This window comes from Schistocerca cancellata, chromosome 7 (genome assembly GCF_023864275.1).
Source record: "Schistocerca cancellata isolate TAMUIC-IGC-003103 chromosome 7, iqSchCanc2.1, whole genome shotgun sequence".
NCBI lineage: Eukaryota > Metazoa > Arthropoda > Insecta > Orthoptera > Acrididae > Schistocerca > Schistocerca cancellata.
Genome location: NC_064632.1, coordinates 503,972,420 through 503,990,035, shown reverse-complemented (window position 1 = coordinate 503,990,035; position 17,616 = coordinate 503,972,420). Strand labels below are relative to the sequence as shown.

Sequence of the window (17,616 nt, the reverse complement as noted above, 5' to 3'; positions counted from 1 at the left end):
CAAGTCAAGCACTTTCCACTCATGATAAATGTAATAGTTTATAAAGAATAAGTCAGTTAAATTACAGACAAACACGAAAATATGATTCCACAAATTTGACCTATACGCAACTGTGTGTAAACAAAAACAACAGTGCAACGTTTCTGAAAACAACAACTTAAACTTTACGCTACTTTCCGGAAATGCTAGTTAAAAAAGTTTTGCATGTACCAAAGTGAATTAGACCATGATAGATAGATAGATGATCGCATCGGGCGAACATCTTTCACAATGGAACTTTACCAACTGTAAATACCAGGCAAGTTTCCCACATTACATAATACATAATATTTGTGAGCACTGAAAGGCCACTGTTTGGGAAGAACATTTCCACTATTCCATCTTTAAAATAATTACCGAGTGTAGAGGACTAGTCATAGTGAATGTGAAATTAGTAATTCATGAATATAATCTGATTTTTACAAAAAAGTGCATTGAGACTATTGGTAGACATTAGTATTTTACTCCCAATATTAACTTGTATAACAGAGTTGCTGCTAAGGAGAAGTTATAGTTTTCAGGCAAGACACCTGAAGAACCCTACAGCTCGAAGTCATATGGGACACTGTTTTTCAAGCATTTTTCAGATGTTGCTTACAACCATATGTGCTACCACTGCAGTGTAATAATGTCATAGCTAGGCAATTAGAAGCCTACAAACATCACTTAGGAGAACTGGACCAAGAAAATTCCATAAAGGGATTATTAAAAAAAAAAAATTAATTTGCCCCCTGCCCCCTGCTGCCACCCACCCAGGTCAATATCCCCACAACATCCACTAAAAGTATAAAAGTATTAAGTGTTTCATTATTAATTTATTATCTATGAAAAATCTTTACATTATTTTGAAACATTCTTATTTGCTTTTGGGCTGCTGAAGCAGAAAAATTAAAACATAATCAAATCTCATTATAACACATTTATGATAGTTTTAATGGAATATTGGGCCACATTCGAGGCTGCAACTTATCAACATTTCTGTCAAACGAAAGCTGTAATGCAGTTTCCATTCCCATAATCATAGGAGCTGCTTTACCATACAGCAATTTCATTTCTTCAATTCTCTGCTGACCCACAGGATTCTTTGGCGGCACTGTATCTAAGTTATCATCATCTTCAGCTGCAAAAAGTAAAATGGTAGTGAAAACTCAATATTAATACTATATTTACTATTAATCTGCATTCTTGTAAACTGCTTGAGACTATATAAAATAAAAATTTTAATCACTGTTCTGCCTAATTGGTATAAAATTTACTGTAGCCATATATTGGTGCATTAAATAAAAGATTTCCTTATCTAATTGCTAAACAATGTACTATTTACATTGAGAAAAATAATTAACAGTTATCTACAGCAAGCTCCCAATTATCTGGGATAATGCAGACCAGAAACTGCATGGATAACTGAAAAAAAGAGATATAGTAATCCATAACACATGTTTTTACCAGAAATTTTATTTACTGATAGGTCAGATGTTTGAGCAGAGTGAAAACAAGACTCCTCCTAACAAAGGAGCTCTCTCTAGTTCATCAGCTCATGGGTTGTTATCAGACTTTCTTATAACCAAACAAAGAATGAGAATTGGACGATCAGGGTGAGGTCTAGTTTAGTACAAAAAAAATTAAGTGCTTGAAAGTAATCAGGTTAATACAGAAAATAGTAATCACTGAACTGAGGGAAAATTGAAATTTTTATAAACAGCTGTTGCTAGCTATGTCAATGAAGTGTTGAAAAATTTATGTCTTCAAGGTGTAACTATTTTGCATAAAAAAGTTGATCTGGTGTGATATTTGCTTTAAAAGGCTTCCTTCAAATCATGTACTAAATATGGGGCATTTCAAGAACATAAAATGGCATGAAAAAATGATCTACATGTATAATGATGTATTCCAAACAAAAATATTCAATTTAATAATAATAGAACACTTCCTCATTTTTATTTTTGCAAAACTTATCAAATTCTGCATAGATAATCTAATCTGCATACTGTATAATTCACACCTGGATAATATGGACCTTGCTATATATTAACAAATGCATGAGCTGATGAACTAAAGAGAGTTCCTTTGTTAGGAAATGAAGGGGAGAAAGAGAAAGGGAGGGAAGGAGTGAGGGAGGGAGGGAGGGAGGGAGACACTCCCTTTCCAAGACAGTGTAGTATGTACTAGGCTTTTCACATGCCACTTTGAGCACCCAGGTTTGGATCAAAATCAACTGCTTTGGGCAATGTTGATTAACAGGGATCACTGTTGGCTGTGGACCAGTGTCACAAATTACTTGTCATTTCAGTGCTCAACAAAAAGAGTGAGCAGCCGTACCTTCCAGAACTTCCTCGCTATGGAATATCAAATACATCACGTGATACTTGCATCTCTGTTCACTGCATATCACAGGGCACAGAGAGTAGTCTGGACACAGGAAAACTGCCACTGGACTATTTAGGCAAGGAAAAAGGTTGTCTGGGCTGACGAGTTGAGGTACAATGATACATGCAGATAGCAGGGTTTCCATCTAATATAAAACAAAAAACTGGAACTCCCAACAATTGACATACATGCAATATATAGCCAATCTGACAAGAAATGAAAAACATACCTGGTTATCAACTCCTGTAAATTATGCAATTATCTGGAATGAAAGATTGAGCATACATTTTGGCTGCATGCTAAGTACCAGTGTTCATTGTAAAGTTGGATGACAAGTAGTGATATAGTGTATGAAAACACTCCTAGTTACAAATGTAGAGAACTATTTCTCTCTGGAAAGTATCAATGTAATAAAGTAAATACTAAGCTACTAATAGAAAATAAACAGCAACTATTTAATACAACTGAAGAAGCAGCAGCTTTCTTCCAAATAGTGGCTTTCTCCCTAATTTACTATATTACATTAAACTGATAGTCACGAATGGTATCAAGCAGTGTGTGATAGTTCAATGTTAATGCACTGTGCAGATTAAGTTTTTTGATCTGCTTCTCTTTTGTTAATGTATACCTTGACTAGCTTCCACATCCCTGAAGATTGTTCTTTTTGATGGGACCTATGAAATACAAGGAGCGAATGAAAAAATGAGTGTGGGTATGTTTGCATCACAGTTGCCAAGAAGGTACTATTCACAAAGATTGTGAAGCTTTTTCAAGGGAATAGATGTTTATAAGGGATGAAATGTTTCTCACCAACATATAATATGGGAAACTTCTGTCCAATTATGCAGAAACTAATGTAAAAAAATTAAAAATGTAAATGAATTAAAGATAATTAGAAGAGATCACTCCTGCAAACTGGGTAGAATTTACAGGGCGGGGGAAGGGGAGTGGGGGTGGCAAATGTCAGCCTGCAAACCAATCAATTCAATATTTCTGAGACTGCATGACTTATGATTTGTCTACAAACGATGGCCTAAAAAACACCTATGTTCAGGATGCCTGAGTACCAGCTATCTGTGTTGATTGCACTTGAATCAAGAGAGAAGACCTGACACCACTGAGGAAGTTTTATGACAGCATGATTGATAGTACATCAACACAATTAGTATTTAAGTGCTAAAGGATATTCTCAGCACACTTCAGTACATGTGCATCATGTATCCCACAGAGCAATACCATTAAAATAATGAAAAAACTATTTTCACAAAAGACACCAAAAACTTATTACTCTCTCTCCATACAGATGTCACACAAATCTTCAACAATGACAACAGAAAAATTATATCAAGAACAAAAATACAAGGCTAATCATTTATTTCAATCAAAATGTCTGTTGAAGGAACAGGTTTTGGGTCACGGGAATGTTGTGAATGTATATGCAGATACACTTCCTTTGTCAATCCTATTTTTGTTACTACCTTCTTTATATAGCTCGTGTTCTATCATATACGAAAGAAAGAAGATCAGGGGTTTATGTGCCCCTGACACTGAGGACATTAGAGATGGTACTGTATAGGAAAAAATTAGCATAAAACACTAAGGCACTTATTAATGTGGCACAGTGTTTGAATACTGCATGTTAAGCTATCAAACAAGATAACACAAAGATTAAGCACCAGGCTCATACTCAATAGGAGCAAGATTTTAATGCCTGTTCATTCTGACTACACTTTCTGTGATTTCCATAAAGCCCAGTCAGATGAACGACAAGATGGTTCCTTCAACTGGTGTAGCCCATTCTCCCAACCCCCCACCCCACTTCTCTAAATGTGCTACTGTCCCCCCCAAAATCTTTATTCTGACAGGACATTAAGCTCCAACATCACTTTTGTCCTTTCATATTTTTCTTTTCCCAGTCAATCTGAAGCTATTCACTGCTAACTCTCCAAAACCTTTTCTCAATGGAATATAGCATTCAGTAGTAACCCTAAATAACTTCATTATTACAAAAAGGATAGTTGTACTCATCATAGAGCGGAGATGCTGAGTCACTGATACGCACAACAAAAAGATTTTTTGTTGTTATATGATGAGTAGCAACTATCCTTTTCATAATATTGGAGACGCTGAGTCGCAGATACGCACAACAAAATGATTTTTTTTTTTTTTTTTTATATGATGAGCAGCCGCTATCCTTGTCGTAATATTGTTATATTAATTAATTACTGTCTACTTCAAAATATATACTTTATAGTACTTAAGAAGATGCAGGGAAGGTGAAGATATGAGAAGGTGGTTGGGAGGGGGGGGGGGGGGGCAACAGAAATGCAATTTTCTGAAGATGAAGTTTGTTTTGCCTAATAAAAACACACAACTGTCAAAACTCTGAAGTCTTTCAACAGCTAAATTACAATTCCATGTATCTTACTGCTTTCATAAACAATATGAAACTATATAGTAGGAAATAAATCACTCACATTTACCATCAGGCTCTTTTTCCTTTTTCTGTTCTTTAGCAGCTTTCAGCTTATCTGTAACAATAAATGCCACACATTTTACAACTTAGTAGTTGCAGACAGACAGAACTCAAATTGGTCCTCAAAATTTAAGGATAATCACTTCTGACACAATATTCCAAATCCCATTAAAATGTTATGCTCCAAACTGGTACAAAATCTTACAGGATGATATTGTTAACAATTGCTCTCAACTCCCAAAAGAATTTATAGTGTTTCAAACATGAAAATAGCAAACACTGATAACTCACATGCAGAGTAAAACACTTTTCAAAAAACTAAGCAGTAAATTTTGAAGGCAGATCTCGAATTGTGGCAATGAAGTGTGAAGGAAGATGGCGAAAATTTCCCAACATACTTTACTGGACCAGTGACTAATACTTATGTGTTACAAACTTTTCCTCTCGAATACCAGAAATCTTATGGCATTAAATATTTTGTAAATCATGACCTGGAGGTTCTGCTACATTAACAAATGGTAGCACAGCTGGTACTTTGTTTTAAGGGCATGTAACACAATCAAACACCTTACAAAATTATGACACTATAACGAAAAGGATAGTTGCTACTTACAATACAACGGAGATCTTGAGTCACAGAAAGGCACAACAGAAAGACTATCGGAAAAATAGCTTTCAGCCACAGTCTCTGGCAGCTGGAGCCAGACCTCCAACTGGCTCCAACTGTCAGAGACTGTGGTCGTGTGTCCACACACACACACACACACACACACACACACACAAAAGACCACAGTCTCTGGCAGCTGGATCCAGACCTCCAGCTGGCTCCAGCTGTCACAGACTGTGTGTGTGTGTGTGTGTGTGTGTGTGTGTGTGTGTGTGTTTTTGACAAAGACCTCATTGACTGAAAGCTAACTTTGCGACTGTCTTTTTGTTGTGCCTTTCTGCTACTCTGCAGCTCTGCTAAATGGTGAGTAGTAACTACCCTTTTCATTATATTGTTACATTTCATCCTGGATTTTCCACTGTTACAAAATTATGACTTACAACTAGAATTATATACATGTACATTCATACCCCGTATGATACTCCACGGTACATGTCAGCTGCTATTAGTAACAGTTTCATCTCCCCTTCTCCCTCCAAAATCTATTCCATTCACAGAGTTTTTTGGCAGATCTTGTGCATGAAAAATTAACAACAGTTTGAACTATTCATACTTTAAAATAGTACAATGTAAAATCACTATCATATACATTTGACAGCAAGAGGAGCAAACTGTTATTGAAAAATAAAATACAGAGGATAAAACTTTAGACAGAAGATTCAATGACATTACTAATTAGCATGATTGGCTCATCAGTTGACAGAAATTGGATGAGCTAGCCACTCTCTTACTCACTGAATTCCACACCAGCTTGGGGATGCAGTGTTAACTCAATGCAAAACTTTAAAACTTTCATGATGAATGAAAACACAACTGACAGCTGGCAAAATTTGGTTTTTAATTGACCACACTACTGGTTTCATGGCTTATAGTCACACCTTCAGGTGCAGCCTTCATATCACACCCAAGCAAGAACAGTGGCACAATTCAAAAATGGAGTACTTGAGGAAACTCAAATTAAAGAATTAATTCTATAAAACTTATATTGAAACAGTTCCTTTAAATATGAAGTAAGTATTGTTAGCAATAAATTCCACTATATTTTTCGTACACACTGGGACACTTCTCACATTTTTCAGTGACACAAACTTAAGAAGCCATTATTCGACTTGTGTCACTTTTCTTCCTGGGGTGTGATATTTAAGAATTGAAATATAATTATAAACTGCACTGCAAATTTGAGCTATTATATAACAATTATTTGAATACTTCTACTCATAAAAAGTATTACATTAATACATCTCAGATGAACCCAAAGTTCTTAGTCAAGGTATTGCCATTCTGAGAATACTGTCAACATTTGAAAAAGAAGACGAATGAATGGTAGTTGGGAAGGTGGTCCTCTAATAATGTTGCCAGGTAGATCGAACTGATATACTGGCCATTCACTGCATGCTAAAGTATCTACAAGAAAAAGAAACTGTGCTAAAGGCTAATACCAATTTTGAAGTTATGGCTCGTAAGCTATTTAACAGCAGAAACAGTGTAAGGCCATGATGGGTACAAAGTACAATGAACTAGGCACACAGCTGTCTTGCGTATCTCAAACCAGACGTGAATGGTGCAGCTTGCAAAAGTAGGCCTTGCCTTCACCATCCACCAGAAAACTGTATCATAAGTGAAGTATTCAAAATTAGTTTTAGCCTTCAGCACATGTTCTTAGTCTTAAAGATACTTGCACATACAATGAATGATCAGTATATCAGCTCAGCCTAACCAGCAACATTATTAGCGGACCACTTTCTAAATTATCCTTCATTTGTGTAGCTTTTTATATACTGACAGTATTCTCAGAATGGTAATACCTTGACTAAGAACGCTGGGTTCACCTACGATGGATTAATGTAATAAATTTCTTCAAATAATTTTTGTATAATAGCATAAATCTGTAGTGCGGTTTATAATTATATTTCAATTCTTAAATATGTAAATTGCACCTGAAGATGCAACTATAAGACGTGGAACTGGTAGTGAGGTCAGTTAAAAACCAAGTTTTGCCAGCTGTCTGTGGTGTTTTCATTCATCATTACCTGTAGCTACAGATGCTTTCCATATAAATTAGTCTACTTAAAACTTTCATTTAAGACTTGTGTTGTTTTCACATAAAAGTGATGAAAAATCCTTGGACAGTCTGGGGCTACCCTCTTGTTACCCAATAAAATATGTTGTGTTAAAATATAATTTACAGCTACTGGGGTTTCACTGCAATCACCACACACTAAAAAATCCTCATACCTACAAAGGTAGCTGTAGTTCATAGGGTTCTCTCTATTATTGCGCTTGGGATAACGTACTCCATAGTCTAATCATGAGTTTTATTAGCTTTAGTTTGGAGTCTGTTACTTTTTCTTGAACCCAAAGGCTCAAGATTATCATTTTCTACACAGTTACAAGGTCATTTAGGTATATAAGTTCAACCAGTATTCTGCTAGCACTACAGGTATTTTTGAGTCGTGCCCATGACAACTTGCGACCCAACAGATAGACATATCCTTTCCCTGGTTTGTTGGATTTTCAGACGAGTGTCATGGATATTCAAATAATACACTCTGTTGGGAACAGAGTGAGTGAGACAGAAAGAGAAAAAAGAGGGAGGGAGGGAGGGAGGGAGGGTGAGGGAAGTGAGTGAGTGTGTGAGTGTGTGTGTGTGTGTGTGTGTGTGTGTGTGTGTGTGAGAGAGAGAGAGAGAGAGAGAGAGAGAGAGAGAGAGAGAGAGAGAGGGGGGGGGGGTGAGAGAGAGAGGGGGGTGAGAGAGAGAGGGGGGTGAGAGAGAGAGGGGGGGGGTGAGAGAGAGGGGGGGTGAGAGAGAGGGGGGGGTGAGAGAGACGAAAAAATTTTTTGTGTGGTCTGGTCACTTCTCCTCTGTCCAAGACCCCTACAAACAGCACAGTATGAATACAAAGATCTGAATGAGTTATTAAAATTTAAGTTTTCACCATTCATGCAGAATTCATGTAAGTTAAAGAACGTGAATGATTAAATTTATGCCAAGATTATCTCTTGAGAAAGCCTAAGACATTTCCTTCATCCATCATACCAACCATTTACTTGACAGCTCTTTGTCATGATAAAGCTGGAAGAAGATTAGAAAATTGAGAAATCAACTGCAAATAGAGAGCACTAAATCAGGCTCTTAACTGTGAACATCATATTGTTTATGGAAATTCCTTAAAGAGATGTTCAGTATAGTTCCTTTCTGTAGGCAGTTCTCTGTTAAAGGATCATCAAAAAAGTTGCAGTATTGCAGCCACGCGAGATGTGCAATTTTTTTCCCTCTCATAAAGGTAAGTTATTTAGATTGCAATAACAATTCGTTTAGCACAGATTACTCATTAATTATGTGTATTAGTGTGTTTTTTAAGCGTATTACTAAAGGTTTCACTTTCCTTTACACATCATTACAGAAAACATGGAAAATTGTAAAGTTGGCTTGTAGTCATATTTCTGTTTACAGTTTAGTACAGTAAACTTAGAGAATCCTGATAATTGTCCTATTTTTTCTTACTAACAATTTCAACAGTGCATGACCTTTCACTGTTAAGTTCGTAGTTTGGGAAAGTAGCATACCTTATTATTCTAATATTTTGATGAAATAATGTAAATTTACTTTCCTGTGCAGTCATAAGCATTTTGTGGTGCTCTTCTGTTATTTTGACTTCTTTCAAAACAGCGTGCCTCAATCCTGATTCTATCCTAAAAAAAAGTACCTCTCTGGCACCAGTAACTGCACGGGCCTTACTTCGTGTGATGATGCCCCCCTCCATGCATTTTCTGCAAGCAGCTCAGTCAACTTACCTTTCCCTCTCATATTCAGGTGTAGGCCATGTCTAGCATGCCCTTGTCTCCCAGTTGTGTAGAACTACCACAAATGTTTCTTGCACTAGCGCGCGCGCGCACGTATGTGTGCATGCGTGCGTGCGTGCGTGTGTGTGTAGTTTGCATACCTTAAAGTAATATTAAAAGTTACAGTCTATTGTGAATAAGTTAATTAACAGGTGCTTTGAAATATTTAACTTATAGTCATGACAACAAAAACAAGCAATTATTGACAAAATAACTTAATTGGATAGATAAAAAATCCACTCACCAAGTGGCAGCAGAACACACACATAAATGATGGTTGTAATTAGCAAGCTTTTGGAGGCAGTAGCTCCTTCTTCAGGCAGAACAGTTGAAGGGGAAGGAAGAAGGGTGAAGGGAAAGGACTGGAAAGGTCTAGGAAAAGGAGTACATTTTTGGAAATTCACCCAGAACCACAGGTCACTGGAGACTTACCATACGGGATGACCTATGCCCATTCATCCTAATGAATGATTTGGTGTTCATCATGCCAATGTAGAAGGCCGAACAGTGTTTATAATAGCTGGGACATGAAATGTCATTCACAGGTGGCTCTCTCTTTGATAGTATATGTTTTGCCAGTTACAGGGCTATGATAGGTGGTGGTAGGAGGGTGCATAGGGCAATTCCTGCAGCAGGGACAGTTACAGGGGTAGGAGCCATAGGGTAGGGAGATAGGTGTAGAAGGTGCATAGGGTCAGACAAGAATATTGCAGAGATTGCAAGGGTGGCGGAAAGCTGTTCTAGGTGTTGTGGGAAAAATTTCAGACAGGATGGATCTCATTTCAGAGCACAATTTTAGGAAGTCATGGCCCAGTTGATTTAGCTGATTAATGTATTTCAGGCCAGGATAATACTGAGTCACCAATGGTGCGCTCCAAAGTTGTTTTGTGAAGTACCAGGCTTGTATGTGACAGCCCAGGAAATTTGCTTTTTAACTAGGCTGGTGGAGTAATTACGTGCAGTGAAGGCTAATGTGAGAATGGTGGTGTATTGCTGTAAAGAGTCTGCATCCAAACAAATATGTTTGCCTCAGATGCCAAGGCTCTATGGGACAAAACATCTGAGACGGAAAGGATGGCAACTGTCAAAATGTAAGTACTGTTGTTTGCTGGTAAGTTTAATATGGGCAGAAGTGTGTAGCTGGCCTTTGGTGAGGACGAAATCACCATCAAGGAAAGTGGCATGGGATTCGGAATAGGACCATGTGAAATTTAATTGGAAGAAGGTATTCAGAGATTCCAGGAATTTTAGCAGGTCAGCCTTACCGTGAGTCCATATCGTAAAGATGTCATTGATGACATTCGTGACCTCTATGTCTGTTTCGCCACACACGCCATCTGGATTCTTCCTCCAGACACCAGTTTCTCAGAACTCTGAGGGTTGGAACTAGCACTACAACATGTCCTTGGTTCTCACCACCCAGCTGTCCTTAATTTATGTTGATTTCTTCCACCTCAGCACTTCTTCCCTGTAACTATTCTTTGCTTCACTTTGTTTCAGTTTCCTATATCTTTCATTGTCTTTCCCATCTATTCTTCACCGCCCCCCTCCCACCTCTGTTACATAAAATGCACTTAGCTTTTCACTCGTATTAACTCATGCATGATGTTTAAGCAGTAACCTCTGTCTGCATATTACCCTGTCTTCCACCTTTAAGCTCTCAGGTTTTCAAATCTTGTTCGATGCAGTTCCCAATAATCAGTCTTTTCTTCTCATCCTGTACAGTAAGCTTCCCCTGACCCGCACTTCTGGGTCACTTTCCCAAAACCTACCCCTTTTCCTAGACCTCTCCAGTCCTTTCCCTTCACCCTTCCTCCTTCCCCTTCGCCTTCAACCTTTCTGCCTGAAGAAGGAGCCACTGGCCCAAAAGCTTGGCAATTAAAATCGTCTTATGTCCATGCTCTGCTGCCGCTTCGTTAGTAGATTCTTTTATCTATCCAATTAAATAACTTTATATTACATTTATTATACTTCATATCACACACCTGGAGTGCTAACCAGTAGGCCAAATTTTTGCAGCTCTTAAATAACAACAATTTGTGTAGTTTACAGTGCATAAACGACTTAGTTTAATTCTCAAACATATAATCTACGTTGCAATGCACAATAAGTATGGATTTTGCTGTTACAGTCAGACAGCAAGTGGTATATGTAGATTATGGGTTGGAGTTTCATTTGGGTAACTGCAGTGGGAACTGAATGGGGAACTCTTCAAGTCTCTCCCATGGAACAGTACACTCCAAGAAAAAGACATGAGAATCACTGAACAGGAAGCAAAGATTTGTGCTCTTCAGGCTGGATTAGAATAGACAAAATTTGAACTAGATAGGTGGAAGAGGAGAAAGTATCATGGGAACTGTGTAAAGGTAACAAGCAATAGAAATGGGAACAGCTCTTCAACTACTTCATCTACAATATCAAATAAATTTGAGTTGTCTTGCAGTAGGGGTGGGGCGGGAGTGGCGGGTGGGGGGGGGGGGAGGAGGGGGAAGCTTCATCCATCTGTAGTTCACAATAGGGTGCAGCAGGCTTCTAGCAAAGAAATTAAAACTTCCTGGCAGAGTAAAACTGTGTGCCGGGCCCAGACTTTAACAAGGAGCCTTTGCCTTTTGTGAAAAAATGCTCTACCAACTGAGCTACCAGACACAACTCATGACCAGTCCTCACAGCTTTACTCCCACCAATACCTCAACTCGTACCTTCCAAACTTCACAGAAGTTGTCCTGCATAACTTGTGGCACTTACACTCCTGGAAGGAAGGCTATTTTAAAAATGTGGCTTACCCACAGTCTGGAGGTGGTTTCCCAGGTTCGAGTCCTGGTCTGGCACACAGTTTTAATCTGCTAGGAAATTTCACATCAGGGCAAACTCAGCTGCAGAATGAAAATTTATCCCAGAAACTAAGTGCAGGTTGGCACCAAGTGGATGTAAGAGAAGAAGAGTCTTGGTGCTATGTAGGGCCATGGGAGTGGTGTAGGCCAAATGGTGCACGACAAATTCAGAACAGGGTACCAAGCCAGAAGTATTGTGAAGCCAAGTGCTGACCTCAGCCAGGACATAGGAAATTTGTACAAAGATTTTCACAAAGAGGTTACTGCAGTAGGTGTAGCAGGAAATATCCTGGCTAAGGACAGTAATTACAACATTAAGAGTGACTTAGATGAAATAGGAGTAGCAACTACACACACAAATGTGAGTTTTGTGGAGTTCCTACAGCACCATGACCAGCACTGGGTTAGAACTGCTGCGAGCGATGTGGTCATTGAGTTGAGCAGGCCGCTGCTGGCTGAAATGAAATCTCATATGAGTGCAGTGCCTGTTGCTACAATTGGAAGATGAGAATATACTAAACATGCCCTACACCTGAACGCAAGACGGAACGATAAGTTGGCTGAGCTTCTTGCAGAAAATGTATGGACGGGGGCACCCTCACACAAAGCAAGATCCCTGCAGTTACTGAATGGAGAGATGCTTTTTTTAAGGATAGAATCAGGATTCAGGCACCCTGTTTTTAATGAAGTCAAAATAACAGAACACCCCACAAAAAAAAAGCTTACGAGTGCAGAGAAAAATAAAGTTCAATTATTTCATCAACATATTAGCATAATAAGACAGAAGAGTTTCTTGTCTATTATTCCACCATTTTTTGAGCATGCATCTGGAATATATTTAATTCATGTTCCAGTATTTCAGCTGACAACCTTTCACCAATATGTGTCACTCACAAGTTTTTAAATCACTTTACACTCTGTGAAGTAATCGCACATGCACCAGAGAGAAAGCATGCATGTTTACTCCACAGTGTATAAAGTGGTTTGAAAAATTGTCAGTGACTCACCTTGAGAATGGCTGAAACATTGTCAGCCAAAATAGTGGAACATGAATTAAAAATATCCCAGATGCATGCTGAAGCAATAATGGAATATTTGATCTGCCAGGAAAACTTCAAGACACACCGCTTCTTGTCTGTTTGGAAAATCAAAGGGCTCTGAAAAGGTAGACATCATGTGCCTATCTGAGCACCACATAACCACAGGATTAGATAAGTTACATATAAAACATTAGAGTCTAGCATGTTACTACTGCAGAGCTAATGTGAGAAAAGGACAGTTGACACATATGTGACACAGAAAACGAGAACAGACCTCTTGTCAAAAATTTTGGAGTTTAAGTTATTGCAATTTTTATGTTCAGCACTACACTCTGAACAATTTGAAAACAGCATAGATTTCCGTCTCTAAATTTGAGTGAGTTATGACAGTATGAATAATTGCGATGAAAAGTAGTGTTTTGATTGGTTGGTTGTTTTGGGGAAGGAGACCAGACAGCGAGGTCATCGGTCTCATCGGATTAGGGAAGGACGGAGAAGGAAGTCGGCCATGCCCTTTGAAAGGAACCATCCCAGCATTTGCCTGGAGCGATTTAGGGAAATCACGGAAAACCTAAATCAGGATGGCCGGACGCGGGATTGAACCGTCGTCCTCCCGAACGCGAGTCCAGTGTCTAACCACTGAAGTAGTGTTTTGAGATAATGTGCTTTAAAGTTTTACCTTATCACCACTGTTTGACTGACATATTTAAGAAATAAAGTCTGCATATATATTACCCCTAAAATGTCCTTTTTCACATGGTACAGAGGTTTTTTTTTTTTTTTATAAGTTAATATTACATACACTATGTGATCAAAAGTATCTGGACACCTCCAAAAACATGCATTTCTCATATGAGGTGCGTTGTGCTGCCACCTTCTGCCAGTACTCTATATCAATGACCTCAGTAGTCATTAGACATCATGATAGAGTAGAATGGGGCACTCTGCGGAACTCACGGACTTCGAACATGGTCAGGTGACTAGGTGTCACTTGTGTCATACATCTGTATGCGACATTTCCACACACCTAAACATCCCTAGATCCACTCTTTCCAATGTGATAGTGAAGTGGAAACATGAAAGGACACATACAGCACAAAAGTGTACAGGCCGACCTCATCTGTTGACTGACAGAGACTGCCGACAGTTGAAGAGGATCGTAATGTGTAAAAGGCAGACATATATCCAGACCATCACACAGGAATTCCAAACTACATCGGGATCCACTGCAAGTAGTATGAAAGTTAGGCACGAGGTGAGAAAACTTGGATTTCATTTTCGAGCAGCTGCTCATAAGCCACACATCATGCCAGTAAATGCCAAACGATGCCTCGCTTGGTGTAAGAAGCATAAACATTGGATGATTGAACAGTGGAAAAACGTTGTGTGGAGTGACGAATCACGGTACACAATGTGGTGATCCGATGGCAGGGTATGGATATGGCGAATGCCCAGTGAACATCATTTGCCAACGTGTGTAGAGCCAACAATAGAATTTGGAGGCGGTGGTGTTATGGTGTGGTTGTGTTTTTCATGGAGGGGACTTGCACCCTTTATTGTTTTGCATGGCACTATCACAGCACAGGCCTACATTGATATTTTAAGCACCTTCTTGCTTCCCACTGTTGAGGAGCAATTCAGGGGTGGCGATAGCATCTTTTGACACGATCAAGCACCTGTTCATAATGCACGGCCTGTTGCAGAGTGGTTGCACAACAATTACATCCTAATGGACTGGCCTGCACAGAGTCCTGACCTGAATCCTATAGAACACTTTTAGGATAGTTTGGAACACCGACTTCGTGCCAGACTTCATGAACCGACATCAATACCTCTCCTCAGTGCAGCACTCCATGAAGAATGGGCTGCCATTCCCCAAGAAACCTTCCAGCACCTGACTGAACATATGCCTGTGAGAGTGGGAGCTGTCATCAAGGCTAAGGGTGGGCCAACACCATACTGGATTCCAGCATTACTGATGGAGGGCACCATGAACTTTTAAGTCATTTTCAGCCAGTGTCCGGATACTTTTAATCACATTGTGTATTATGTAACTAAATCCATTCAGACCTATAACATACTGCAGTGTATGTAAATTTAATACTACGTAAACTGGCCCCAAATTGAGAGAAATTGGTGAACTTATGTTGCTTTCTTTCAGCAAAATATTGATATTTTTATTCTATGTTATGGCCAACTGCAAACTGGCAACATCTGTAAGCATTTATAAATCTAATATAAAAAGGGACTACTTGTCTTATTTGCCATTATTGTAATCACAAAAGTTCTTTTATATAAAACTGCTCTGAACTCCTTGAAATGCCTCTAAAATTTTGAAGATGCTATTTTGTGAAGCACTGCATACTCTGCTGCGAGATTTTGAAAATAGGCATCTTGTCTGGATAACATTATTTCCCCATAATGACAAGAGATCCATTTTCAAAAGACTGACATCAACTGCTTTTAATGATGTTATGAACTCCTGCTGTATTCAAATGAGCACGTCTAGAATGTAGTGTATGTACACACACACACACACACACACACACACACACACACACACACACAGAGAGAGAGAGAGAGAGAGAGAGAGAGAGAGAGAAAATTTTATTTCTCCAACAAGAGGCCCATTTTCACTTTACATCTCACATCTATTGAGACAGTTCACAATTTCAGTAACACTGAAATCAGTAGATTTTGTGGTGATCAGCACACAGATGCATGTGCTTGTGAATTAACACTTACAAATAGTTCACTTTTAATTGTAATTGTATACAGATTCCCTGTGGGAAATTTTTAACTGTTTATGAGAAATTTGGATTCCTCACTGTGTTATTTGTCAGACAGCAGCAGCAGTTAATAGTCTGTGGTGACTTCAGTGTAGTTCTTCCTAACGATTCTGATAGGAAAAATGATTTGGAAAACTTATTTGGATCATACAATTTCATCTCAGTAATTACCTTTCCAACATGGCTGAACAGTAGGAGCTTAACTGATAATGTTTTCTTTGGTGAAGCCCAAAGCAAGAAAATAAGTGTTTTGCCAGTCACAAATGCTCTCTCTGACTATGTTGCACAGCAGTTAGTTACAATGTTTTTAGGAACAATTTACAGGAGGTGACTTGGGATGAAGTTTATAATGAACCAAATTCTAGTTAGATTTAATCTATTCCCTGATACATTCATCATCATCATCATCATCATCATCATCATCATACACAGTTATGGTTTAGTGACAATTTTTGTCATTATCCCATCCTGGATTTTCAACAGTTTTGGTTTAGGCATTCTTGCCTGTTACAATTGCAAATAGAATGCAGCTGATCTTTCCATCTCTTTTTAAGATACACAATATTCCTTTATCCTTGAGGTGCACATTTGTATATTAATTTAGGTATTTACTCTTCTGACATCTTCTGGATGTGTTTACACCATTTCTGTCTGTACTCTATCTTCTGAAGCATGCTTTTCATACTCACTTGATTCTGTATTTTAGTGTGTATTTATCAAATCTATGCATTTGCAACCAGCTAGAGGTCTTTGGACTCTCATCTCTGCTGCCTTGATCTTCCTCCTTTGACTGATGGATAGAGTCCTAGTCTCTGACCCATACATTAGAACTGGTACTAGCTTCACATTTGTTACATTACCTTTTGGATTGTGAAATGAGACGTCAGGATGACAGCATATTTGTTCAATTAATCTCTTCAATCTGGTCCTCTGCCATAGTATGTCAGGAACAGTTTGGTGGAGGCATCCAGTTGCCTCTCATGCAAAACAATGGACATCCAGAATTGCTGATAGCGCAAAGAGCAGGGCTGAGCATAAAGCCACTCAAATGCTGCTGTCAACGAAGTCTCCAGTTGTGACCATAATGACAGTGTGGCAACATAGTTGACATGGCCGTTTACTTCCTCCAGCAAACGGGCGGCTCTGTCATTACTCAGGACACGCTGAGCTGTCTTGTGGTCAAACAGCAAACACCATACTGCATTCCGGGATGTTGCTCCAGGTGTCACAGGCTCATGGTGTATGCTGTGATACTGAGATGAGATGATTTAGTACACGAATAGCTGAGCACATGTACACTCCAGATCTTGTTCATTTACAGTTTAAGGCATGTACTCTACACACTCCTATGGTGCAAGTGAGGAAAGGTTTCCACCTTCCTGCTAGTGTACTGCAGCGCTGGCTGTTGCTACACCATGATTGTTGCTACACCTTCGCAACGCATTACACTCTTGCCTGCGGCTGATTCTTTTGCAACTTGCCTCCACTCTGGTGTATTTTTTGACCAAATACAATCTATATAAAGAACTGTCTCTTTTCTACCTTTTTTGAGTTGTGTGCAATT

General features: G+C 38.8%; 1 protein-coding gene across 1 annotated transcript in view; it reads right to left on the bottom strand.

The window, feature by feature from the left end:
* Positions 1-853: 853 nt before the first annotated feature.
* LOC126092351 (gem-associated protein 8-like) overlaps positions 854-17,616 on the bottom strand; it is a 53,581-nt gene continuing 36,818 nt past the window's right edge. Inside the window, exons 2-3 of the mRNA XM_049907891.1 lie at positions 4,884-4,937; positions 854-1,159 (exon numbers count right to left, since the gene is read on the bottom strand). Of these exons, the coding sequence (XP_049763848.1) occupies positions 960-1,159; positions 4,884-4,937 (254 nt within the window). The 3' untranslated portion in view covers positions 854-959. The remainder of the gene's footprint in view (positions 1,160-4,883; positions 4,938-17,616) is intronic.